We start from the raw sequence: 12,832 nt of genomic DNA, 5'->3' as shown, positions 1-12,832 counted from the left end.
CTAAATGAACCCCTTTTAAGGGCTAAAATTACATCATGAAAAAGAATGAGCTCATGAAAAATTCCAGTAGGTCAAAAAAAGGTCTTCTCAGAAAGCCACAATCCAAAATATGGATTTTTCAAGTGTTATAGGGCCACGTTTCATGTATCACTCCATACCATATGTTCCTTTTCAAACAGATTGAGTCTACAGTCTTTATAAATTATTTCACACACAAGTAGTAGTTTTAAGTCAGAGGGCAAAATGGGCAGAGGCGGCCACAGTGGGGGACAGCTTACGTCTTCAGAAAGGAATATTACTGATTTATAGCACTACAGAAGGTGGGAAGTAAACAAATTGGGCAAAAAAAGTATACTTCCCTATAATGATTCCTCTGGCTTCCAGACCCACAGGAGGCCACCCTCATGCTACCTCAGCCTCCGAGGCTCCTCAGCTGAGGGGATGACAGCTCCTCAGACTACTGTTCAAACACCAGGCAAGAAACTGGACAGAGGTGTCCATCAGAACAGGCGAAGGGGAGTAAAGGAAAGGGTAAGAAACCTCAGAGTTTATCTTTAAGAGTTCCTGCTTAACCTGAAAGGAAAGCTGGTTTTTCTTTTTTTCTTTAAAAAAAAAAAAGCAAAAGCGAAAGGTCCCCTGCAGAGGAAAAGGCGGTCTGTAGGGCTGCCTGCATCTCATTCCTCCCCGGAGGACTGGAGGACTGCGGTAGCCCAGGCCCCCCTCCAGTTCCTGTCTCACCCCGCACTGCCGCCTCGCTTACAGCTCTGAACTCTTCCTGCAGCGCACTCTCTTCCTGTCTGCAGTGCCCACCGCCCGCCCAATGGCTGGCGTAATAAGGGCTTCACCAGTATTTCTGAATCAAAGTTTATATAGTCTTCCCTGGGGATGACTTTAAATGCTGAAACTCATTTAGATACATAAACTCAGGTTTTTTTCTTTTTTAGTTTGAATAAAATTAGAATTCAAGCATGAAACAGTTCTTCAAAAGTAAGAAAGAGGGAGAATTAGCACTCCAACAATGGTTATAATCAACTAATTAAGGACTAAATGCCTAAAACCTAAGTTTAAAAATTCTATAACATTCAATAACAACCTCATTATTGTTGCCAGGATGTGATCATCATTCAAGCGAGTTTACAGAATTACATCGTGAAGTGTGTGTCAATGCAATCACCAAGTGAAATGTAAATTTTACAGCAAATCTTATTTTACATACACCGTCAAGATGTAAGATAAAGCTTCCAATGAGAATAAATACAAGTTCCAAAAAGACAAATGAATCAACTTATTCACTGCTGTCTATGTTTAGTGAAGGAAAATTTTCCATGAGAAAAAGAGAATAATCTAGATTAGGAAAGAAGGAAGAAAGGGAGGGAGGAAGGATTCACTTTTAATACAAATACAAATTCAGCCTAAGGAAACAATTAAGGGCGTGAACAAAGATTAAGGTACAAAGATGACTAATGCAGTGTTATTTTACAATATGGAAAATTGAAATCTATTGACATGTCTAGTGGTAGGAGACTGGTTGAGTAAATTTTAGTGTATCTGTCCAGTATAGCCATTTGCAGGTGATAAAATGTAGAAAAATGTTTGTAATACAGAATTGAGACAAAACTGCATTATAATATGATCACATTTTTAAAAGTAATTGTTTAGCAATAAGTTTGTACATCAATATGCATTTTTGGGGAGGAAATGATCTATACAAATGAACAGTCAATGATTACCTATTTATAGAAGTGACAAATAAATCTACTAAAGAATTTAAATTAAAAGAAGGAAAAGAATAGTCTCGCCTGAAAAAGTCCCATTAAATTCTGTGGCTCTGATGAAGATTTTTCTCACCTCATTATTGCAGTAAGAATGTTAGAAATTATGAAGGGTTTCTAGTGATACAATATAACATTCTGTGATAAAACTCAATGTGGCCTCTATTGAGCCTCTGTTGAAGACACCACATTTGACAATTCCTGGAACTTCCTCAAAGCCTGATACTCCTTTCTGGCCACTGCCTTCTACAAAATAAATGTCTCAAAATGAAAACATGAGGAATAGTCCAATCACTTACTATATAGTTTTAGTAGACTGTAGTATAGCTGGTCTCTATCACATTCAAATAGCTTCTGTGTCAGCTCCACTAATTTTTCTAGAGTTTCAACCTTAAAAATAAAATTAACAGGTAGATCTAGATTGTGTAAAGGATACATTTTATAGCTGACAAATCACAGCTGAATAATGCTTCAAATTAGCTTTATCCAAAGGTCAGATTAACTTCACTTCCAAAGTTAAAGGACTGAGTACATTTTGAATGTACTTAATGCCACTGAACTATACACTTAAAAACAGTTAAAATGATAAATTTTATCTATTATGTATTTTATCACAATTAAAAAAAAATTTTTAAGTTAAGCAGCTGAAGGACTCTTTGGAGTCAAGAACACATATAGAATAACTTTCTAGTTGAGGGAACCTCCACGAAGAGGCATTTTGGAAAATTCAAAGATACTTAGGGTGGAGGACTCAGTGAGTACATCTTTATTTGTTAATAAGAATATTCCTCCACTCAAACATTACACTTCCCCTTCCCTGTGGCTTTTTCTTGGCAGGATGTGAACAGATACCTGCGCTGGAGGAGAAATAAAGCAGAAACTCCACTGCGCTCCTATCAAGGGACTCCTCTGGTCACTAAGGACTGAAGCAGATTTAAATTGCCAAGGAAACAGCATGAGCCTGCTCAAGCCAACAAGTGAATAAAGCAAGCTAAAATCTTCAGGGCCCATGTTAAAATGTTTAGAGATTTCATGGGACCTCAGGAATCAGAATTAAGCTACTGCTTGGTTTGAATATAACAAAGATAACCAATGCTGCATCTCCTGAAATCCCCAAATGCTCATATGACATGCTTTCTACTTACAGTTTCAGGTGTTTGAGACCAGAAATTAAACACAAACCTGATTACTTGCAATACATCTGTCACAAAACCACTGAAGTCTTGCAGATCGAGCTCTAATGCCTGGAGTCTGTAAAACAAAATAATCAAATAGCACACAAGGTAAGGGCTTTAGCCAAATGTTAACTTTCCCTCAAAGACAAGTAGTTTTCCTCCTCTTGAATCTGCTGCCACCTTCCCAAACATATAGGTTTCCCAAAAGAAACCTATAATTTAACCCCACAGTTATCAAAGACCTTTAGGATTAGAACAACCTACACTTAACAACTGTGTCTACAGGATTCATGTTATTTCAAAATGTTATTTTGTAGGTTAATTTTCATTCCATAAATTTTCAATTATTAAAATAGCTAAGCTTTCTGTAATTCAAAAGCAAAGCTTGAAATGATGAACTAAATCAATCCCAAAATATGTCAAATTACACATACATACACATATATTTTAGAAATCCCGACACATTCAAGAAGAAAAATAATTAATCTGTTACATAGGCTTATTAACAATTGTCACAGTGATAAACCAATGGCTTTTATTTTTAAAGAAACACACTTTGTAAAATTTAGTGATAAAAGTATTCTGATACCACATGCTTGCCTAGTATCTAAATGTTAAGAGAGCTAAGTACTAAAAAAAAAAAAAAGCCAAGTACTTAAAGTTAGTTCATAGTCCTGGTTTATTTCAGTAATTGAGATGTATGTTATATCCTCAATTAGGAATTACTAAGGTTTAGTCACTAACTCTGGCTTCAAAGCAATGGTTTTACAATTTTGACTACTAGGATAAAAGACAAACCGTTTTACACATAATTCCTAGGATCTGTGGCACTACCTATAGTGGTTTCATCACCTGTAAGAGCGCTTCACTATTAAATACTACATTTCAGTCACAGCACTGTAAGAAAATGACACTCATTACTCTGGCTGCTTCAGTCCAGAGGATCTACCTTTACTGCTTTCTCCACTCAGCTTTGTGGACTATACCAGATCTGATCTCTCATTTCTAAGATCTCATTATTTTTTATTTCTTAAAACTAATACTGTACAATGTTAAATTAAAATCTGATGCAGGAACCAATATCTCAGAGCTAGAGTGACAGAAAAAAAAATGGTACAGAAAAAGTTGTATAAGTGTTCTCATTCTAATTGTGCAAGTACCCATGTTTTGGGATACAAGGAACAAATGCTGAATAAATCATTGACATACATTCTCAAATATCATTAATATTTACATTTTCACCCAATTTCTACTCCAGGAGTTTCTCATACTACCTGCTTGTTTCACACGCATTACACTGAAAATGAATCCAACATCAAATGCATACAAAAAGCCCTTGAAAAAATACTAGATAATCCTCTTTAAAACATAGCAAAATGCAAGGACTACATTCACTTACAACTTTCATATTATTGCTGATCTAAATGCCAATGATCTAAATAGCACAACTTTTATGGCAAACTCTTCCTTTTTGTGGCTGATAATCTGCCTGTCACTGGCTTATATGGCTGATATTCCTATGTTTCATTTTGAAATTGAGAATTGTTTTCACAAATAAATCTCAATCATCAAAAGAACATCTAGGTCAGATTAACTAAATCTCCTAGGCTTCTGTAACATTCTACATTTCTGGCTTATCTCTGAACATCTTATTAAATTTTAAACACTGCAAGTTGAAAGCAAAAATAAAAAATGTAATAAAACCATAGAGAAGAACAGAATCCTAACTGGGGTGTTGAATGTAACTTATCCAAAACCAGTTAATGCTTAATTAAAACGATGAACTCACCTCTAATTTTTCCTGTTTTTGCTACATATAACCTACTCAGTAGACAGTGAGGATAAAGTAATTGTAATAATTTTTTTTAAAAAGGCATGATTGATTCTACAAGTGTTACTGTGCTTCAAAACACTTTGTGTAGTTCCAATTCAAAAAATTACTTTTATTAAATTTTATTATTTCTCTGATGTAAAGTTGCTGTTATTATAATAGGCTTCTATGTATACCAGTAAATATATATCAAGTAAATATTACCTTTAAAGTGAAAAGAAATGAAGAGTCTTCTACTTCAAACTTTATCTCAAGGAAAATTACTTTAACTTCAAAATAGCAATTTCTTGCCATTACTGCCAGAAACGGAAAATGGAAAACAAAGAAACAACTACTCTGGCTTCATGTCCTCCAGTTGGAGTAGGAGGAGGAAAGTCAAGTGCATGAGGACAGGACAAACAAAACCACAAAGAAACCAACTATCATCCCGTGGCTAAATAGCAAGGGAAGAAAAGGGGTGTCCTGAATTATAAAACCTTCCAGTATTGTCCTCTTCCCTAAAATCTGCAGAGATAGACTTAAGGACCATATCTTGTATGGAGGAAAATATGGCTGAACAAGTCAAACTAAAAGCCTAATTATCATAAATGAAGTATGAACCACTTAACTAGGTGCTACAAGAAGATACTAAGTAAACTCATTCATGGGAGAGGGGGTATGAATTGGCGTGAGAATTGACATCTCTTGAAATCTGGGAGGTAAGGGGGAAAAAATTAGCTCTAAAATCCCTTCTGTACATATAAGATCCACCCTGGCTTATTAAGGGAGGCAAGTTAGGATAAAATCCTGAATTTGATCTAGTAAAGAACAAAGGGAAGAATAACAAAGGTTGGGAGATCACTGTAATCCAAACCCAGTCTTACAGGCTACGTTATAAATAAAGAGAAGGGTCTTGCCCCCTCAGAAGACAGCAAATTTACTCTGGCTGAAGTGTGATGGAAGAATAGTGGTAGTCAAGAAGAGAAGGGAAAGTCAGGGAAGAGGAATTTCGGAGAAAGGGTAAGTTGTTTTGGTGGTCCAGATACTGAGGTTAAGGGATCATGGAGGTCATACTGCAATATATAAATGTATTAAACCAACACTTCCAACACCTTAAATTGATGAAATGCTATACCTTATTTCACTTTGAAAAAAAGAGAGATCATGGAGGTGGGAATGGTGTAGGGGAACCAACAGAAAAGATTTCAAATTCCATGACCACTACTAACCAATAAGCTCCACACTCACACCCTGAACTGGAGTTTTGTTACCTCTCAGGGTTTCTGTGAGAGGCTCACATGAGGAAGTACATGAAAATCATTTGAGAAAATATAAAGATGTTACCAATATCGGTTATACCATTTAGCTTGAAATCTAGGTTTGAACCTCAACAGAAGAAGTTAGAAAAAGAAACGCTAAATAATTTTAAAGCAGACTCTAATTCGCCTTTGGGTTTGTATCCTGAGAACTCAGCAGTGCCTGGCACATGGCAGGCACTCAGTAAGTGATTACTGAACTGCTCAAAGGGTCGAGAATAAAATTAAATAATATATTTTATAGAAACCCTTCATATGGTTATTTAACATTTCATTTCATTATTTTTCATACTTGTATGTATCACCTCTCCTTGGACTTAATGTCCAATGTTAAAATACAAAACGAATTATCCAAACAGTGTTAATTTATTTAAATAAGCTGCAACACTTCCTTCCTGGGAGGTGACTGAAGTACCTTAAAAGATATTTGACTGAAAGAATGAAGTTTTTTTCTTCCTTCCTTTCTTTTTAAACAAAGAAATACCACCCTATTTTATCATAATTTTGAGCAAAAGAAGTATAAGGACTAGAACTCGGGAGGCTTGGGTTTCAGGCCATATCTGTACTACAAAGAACCATAAAAGAGGTATCGTCTTTAAACACACAACAAAATTTCTATCTTTATGTATCAGAGCCCTTAAAAATTGGAATAACATTTGACCCACTTCTGAGAAATAATCCTAAGTAAACAATCTGAAAATCAAATATGCCAGTAGCTAAAGATATGAATTATGACAATTACTTATAATAGTGACAATTTTTGTCAAAGGAGGAATGGGCAAATAAACTTTAGTTCACTTACACAATGGAATAATGTGACCATTAAAAATGCTTAGAAGAGTTCTTACTGACATGTAGGGAAATGTAGAGACAGTAATGTAGGGTTAAGAAAGTATTAAATAAGCTGTATGAACATAGTTTTGGAAGTCCTAGCCACAGCAATCAGAGAAGAAATAAAAGGAATCCAAACTGGAAAAGAAGAAGTAAAACTGTCACTGTTTGCAGGTGACATGATACCATTCACAGGAAAATCCTAAAGAGGCTACCAGAAAACTACTAGAGCTCATCAATGAATTAGGTAAAGTTGCAGAATACAAAATTAATATACAGAAATCAGTTGCATTTCTATACACTAACAACAAAATATAGAAAAAGAAATTAAGGAAACAATCCCATTTACCATCACGTCAAAAAGAATAAAATCCCTAGGAATAAACCTACCTAAAGAGGCAAAAGATCTGTACTCTGAAAACTGTAAGATGCTGATGAAAGAAACTGAAGATGACACAGATGGAAAGATACACCGTATTTTTGGATGGGAAGAATCAACTGTTAAGATGGCCATACTACCTACGGCAATCTGCAGATTCAATGCAATCCCCATCAAATTACCAATGGCATTTTTCACAGAATTGGAAGAAGATTTAAAAATCTGTATGGAAACACAAAAGACCTTGAATAGCAAAAAAATCTTGAGAAAGAAGAATGGTCCTGGACAAATCAGGCTCCCTGATTTCAGATATACTACAAAGCTACAGTAATGAAAACAGTATGATACTGGCACAAAAAAAGACATATAGATCAATGGAACAGAAAAGAGCCCAGAAATGAACCCCCAAACTTTTGGTTAACTAATCTTTGACAAAGGAGGCAAAAATATGCAATGGAATAAAGACAGTCTCTTCTGCAAATGGTGTTGGGAAAACTGGACAGCAGCATGTAAATCAATGAAGCTAGAACACTCCCTTACACCATACACAAAAATAAACTCAAAATGGATCAAAGACTTAAACATAAGACAAGATACAATAAACCTCCTAGAAGAAAATATAGGCAAAACATTATCTGACATACATCTCAAAAATGTTCTCCTAGAACAGTCTACCCAAGCAATAGAAATAAAAGCAAGAATAAACAAACGGGACCTAATGAAAATTACAAGTTTCTGCACAGCAAAGGAAACCATAAGTAAAACAAAATGACAACCTACGGAATAGGAGAAAATTTTTGCAAATGATGAAACTGACAAAGGCTTGATCTCCAGAATATATAAGCAGCTCATACAACTTAGTAAGAAACAACCAAACAACCCAATCCAACAATGGGCAAAAGACCTAAACAAGCAATTCTCCAAGGAAGAAATACAAATGATCAATAGGCACATGAAAAAATGCTCAATATCACTAATTATCAGAGAAATGCAAATCAAAACTACGATGAGGTATCACCTCACACCAGTCAGAATGGCCATCATTCAAAAGTCCCCAAATGACAAATGCTGGAGAGGCTGTAGAGAAAAGGGAATCCTCCTACACTGCTGGTGGAAATGCAGTTTGGTGCAGCCACTGTGGAAAACAGTATGGAGAATCCTCAAAAGACTAGGAGTAGACTTACCATAGGACCCAGGAATCCCACTCCTGGGCATATATCCTACTTCAAAAAGACAGCTACACCCCAATGTTCGGAGCAGCACTATTTACAATAGCCAAGACATGGAAACAGCCTAATGTCCATCAACAGATGACTGGATAAAGAAGATGTGGTATATTTATACAACGGAATACTATTCAGCCATAAAAATGACAACATAACGCCATTTGCAGCAACATGGGTGTTCCTGGAGAATGTCATTCTAAGTGAAGTAAGCCAGAAAGAGAAAGAAAAATACCATATGAGATCGCTCATGTGTGGAATCTAAAAAAAAAAGAACAACAACAACAAAAAAAACCATAAATACAAAACAGAAAGACTCATAGACATAGAATACAAACGTGTGGTTGCCAAGGGGGCGGGGGGAGTGGGAAGGGACAGACTGGGATTTCAAAATTTGTAGATATTGACAGGCATATGCAGAATAGATAAACAAGATTATACTGTATAGCACAGGGGAAAATATACAAGATCTTGTAGTAGCTCACAGCGAAAAAAAATGTGACAATGAATATATGTATGTTCATGTGTAACTGAAAAACTGTGCTCTACACTGGAATTTGACACATTGCAAAATGACAATAACTCAATAAAAAATATTAAAAAAAAAATTTATGTTGTAAAAGTAAACCAAAGGAGAATAAAAATAGTAGAGACAAGAATAGAGAATATTTTTTCACCTAAAATATTATCTGACAGTTGGAGTGACTTATGGGAGTTTACTTGGTGTTAGCAGGCTTAGAGGTTTAGCCTAAGTTTAAATAATCTGGCACATAAGGAAAGTAAATGTGAGCGAGGGTTTATAATAATCCAAAACCTTGTCAGCCCTGCAGCCCAAAGAGGAGCCAGCATGATGGGAAAAGAGAGGTGAGGCAGGAATGGGGGTGGAAAGGAACTCATCATGGCAGAAGAGAGCTCTTTAGACAGTCTGTAATGATGACGCTGTATTAGATAGGTATGTTTGCGTGCAAAGGTCTTCAGGACTGAATGTGTGTGTCTCCCAAAAATTTATATGTTGAAATCCTAACCTCCAATGTGAGGGTATTAGGAGGTGGGGCCTTTGGGATGTGCTTATGTCATGAGGAATGGGACATTATCCCTTGTGAATGGGCTTATCCCTTGTGAATGGGATTACTGCCTTATAAAAGAGACCCCAGAGTGCTCCCTCATTCCCTTTGCCATGTGAAGAAACAGTGGGAAGTCACTGGCTATGAACCAGGAAGAGGGCCTTCCCCAGAACGTGACCATGCTGGCGCCTTGATCTTGGACTTCCTAGCTTCCAAAACTGTGAGAAATAAATTTTTGCTGTTAAATCACCCAATTTATGGTATTTTTGTTCTAGCAGCCTGAATAGATTAACAGGGGAAGGTGCTTAATTTTTCTTTATTTTCAATTTAAATGTTAGGATGTACAAGGCTAATATGTGCATTTATTATTTTTAAATACAGATATTTAGTCATTCAAAAAAAAAGAAAGTAAGAAAGAAAATAATCCAATTCACTAGACTTCCAAAAATTATAAAATACTTAGGAATAAATTTAACAAAGGTTGTGAAAGATCTGTACACTGAAAACTTTAAGACTTTAATGAAAGAAATTGAAGACATAAATAAATGGAAAGATATCCCATGTTCATGGATTGGAAGAATTAATATTGTTAAAATGTCCATACTATCCAAAGCCATCCACAGATTCAATGAAATCCCTATCAAAATTCCAAAAGGCATTTTTCACAGAAATAGAAAAAACAATCTTCAAATTTGTATGGAACCACAAAAGACCATGAATAGCCAAAGCAGCCCTGAAAAAGAACAAAGCTGGAAGGACCACACATCCTCAGCTCAAAATATGCTACGAAGCTACAGCCATCAAAACATAATAGCACTGGCATAAAAACAGAAGCCAAGGCCAAAGGAATAGAATCAAGAGGCCATATACTCTCATATATATGGTCAACTAATATCTGACAAGAGAGCCAAGATTACTCAACAGGGAAAGGATAGTCTCATTAATAAATGCTGTTGGGTAAATTGGATAATCACATGCAGAAGAATGAAATCAAACCCCTATCTACAAAAATTAACTCACAATGGATTAGAGACTTTAACATAAAACCTGAAACTGTAAAACTCCTAGAAGAAAACAGAGAAAAAGCTCCTCGATATTGGTCTTGACAACAATTTTTTGGATAAGACACAAAGGCACAAGCAACAAAAGCAAAAATAAGCAAGTGGGACTACAAACTAAAAAGGTCCTGTACAGGAAAAGAAACAACAAAATTTATAGGCAACCTACAAAATACGAGAAAATATTTTCAGGTCACTCACTCACACACACACACTCACACACAGAAGAATATTACTAAGCACAAGAAAAAGAAATCTTGCCATTTGCAACAACATGGATGGACCACGAGGGCATCAGGCTAAAGGAAATAAGTCAGACAGAGAAAGGGAAATACTATATGATATCATTTATATATGAAGTCTAAAACAGTCAAACTCCTAAAAAGACAGCATAGAATGGTGGCTGCCAGGGTCTTGGGGGTGGGGGAAGTGGGGAGATGTTGGTCAAAAGGTACAAACTTCCAGCTCTAAGATGAACAGGATCTGGGGATCTAATGTATAGCATGGTGATTCAATACTTGACACAGTATTGTATATTTGCAAGTTGCTAAGAGAGTAGATCTTGAATGTTCTCACCACAAAAAAGAAATGGAACTTACGTGAGGTAATGGGGGTGTTAACTAGCTACTGTGGTAATCATTTTGCAACATATAAGCATATCAAATCAACATGTTGTATACCTCACGCTTACACAATGTTAAAAGTCAATTATATCTCAATAAAGCAGGAGAAAGAACGATTACTTAGATTTTGCTTTCCTATTTCTCTGCTCTACCTCTAATACCTTTAATACATTTTCCAAACCTATCAAACTCCCAAGTGTGAAGAGTACAACTACATCCATCAATCTACACCCCATACCCCATTTTCTCCATAAAGTCCTGCCTAATTTCCTCCACTGGGATAAGTTCCACTCTTAAACTCTCAGAACTATTTATGCTTTTCTTACAGCAGTTAACACTTCTCAGTCTTATACAGACGCTATCTTCACACATTAATCTCATGTTCAAGGAGCTTCATAGTATCTCTTTGAGGGTTGATCTCAGTCTGATTCACTTTTGTCTCTCACTCTCTTTCTTTTGGAAGAAAATAACACTTTTCCTGAGTATATCTAGAATAAGAATATATATGTTTATTATTGAAAACTCAGAAAATACAGAAAAGCATAAAGCAAAATACCGGCTATAATCCTACCCTCCTACAATAGTCTATGTGCAGAAATCAAACATAAAACTATGTTAAAATGTATTATACATAATACATGATATATGTACACCAACTCATTTAAAAATAACACAGGTCATACTATACACTGAATCTTGTCTCTTTCTTCATTTAATGAGAGGCATTTTTATGACTGGTTTATCTTATCTCTCACAGAGCTTCAAATACAAAGAAATTTTATTGTACATTTTGCTTTGGAAATTCAACCCTAGTGAATCTACCCACTGATAAGACACAATTGCATATTGGGAATGATAAAAATGCTGCTCACTATTTATAATATTCTTTCACATGCTGACATAGTCTTGGTTTATTAATTTTCATTACTTTTAATATTTTCAATAATCCTTAGAAAACCACAAGAGAACTCCCAGTCTTGAATTTTAATAGTCAAAAAAGCCAAGTTCCCAGTTTAATTTAACTCCAATTAACCATAAAAAAAAGGCAACTGAAAACGTGCTTCAGAATATTCCCACATATTGCACACCTAGCTGTCCAACCCTGTGGTACTGCAGGGATTCTGTAAAGCTATTCTTTAACCTTTAAGCAATTCTGTACACAACCACTATAAAAATTCTGTCATCAGCAGACATTAAAGCCATTCCTAAATGATTACACTCAATGATGCTGTACATTGGCAGAGACTTAAAGTAATTAAAAGGCAGTCTTCTCTTGCCTATTCGTGTGACAAGCATGTACTTTATGCTAAGTGTCATATTGTGAATTACATGGGGTAAAAAAGACAACACAATCCCTACCTGTAAGAGGCAAAGAGAATTAATATTATTGCCACCATAATCCAGGAAACATGCAAGCTGCTTTACATGCATTACGTGATTGAATCTTAAAGACAGATACTACATTCCCTTTTATACATGAGGAAGCTCAGAAAGGTTTAGCAACTTGTCCACTATCACACTAGCAAGTCGATGACAAAAGGAGAACTCACTCTTATGCCTTTGGTTCTTCCTACTAAGTGT

General features: G+C 35.6%; 1 protein-coding gene across 2 annotated transcripts in view; it reads right to left on the bottom strand.

Annotated features, from left to right (window-relative positions):
• Window positions 1–12,832, bottom strand: part of LRPPRC (leucine rich pentatricopeptide repeat containing) — a 93,660-nt gene that overhangs the window by 26,052 nt on the left and 54,776 nt on the right. For both annotated transcript variants that reach the window (XM_010997156.3, XM_064494532.1), the window contains exons 26-27: window positions 2,955–3,023; window positions 2,072–2,162 (exon numbers count right to left, since the gene is read on the bottom strand). In XM_010997156.3, the coding sequence (XP_010995458.2) occupies window positions 2,072–2,162; window positions 2,955–3,023 (160 nt within the window). The remainder of the gene's footprint in view (window positions 1–2,071; window positions 2,163–2,954; window positions 3,024–12,832) is intronic.

The sequence above is a fragment of the Camelus dromedarius genome, chromosome 15 (assembly GCF_036321535.1).
Source record: "Camelus dromedarius isolate mCamDro1 chromosome 15, mCamDro1.pat, whole genome shotgun sequence".
In the NCBI taxonomy this organism is placed as follows: Eukaryota; Metazoa; Chordata; class Mammalia; order Artiodactyla; family Camelidae; genus Camelus; species Camelus dromedarius.
This window is presented reverse-complemented; position numbering and strand designations above follow the sequence as displayed.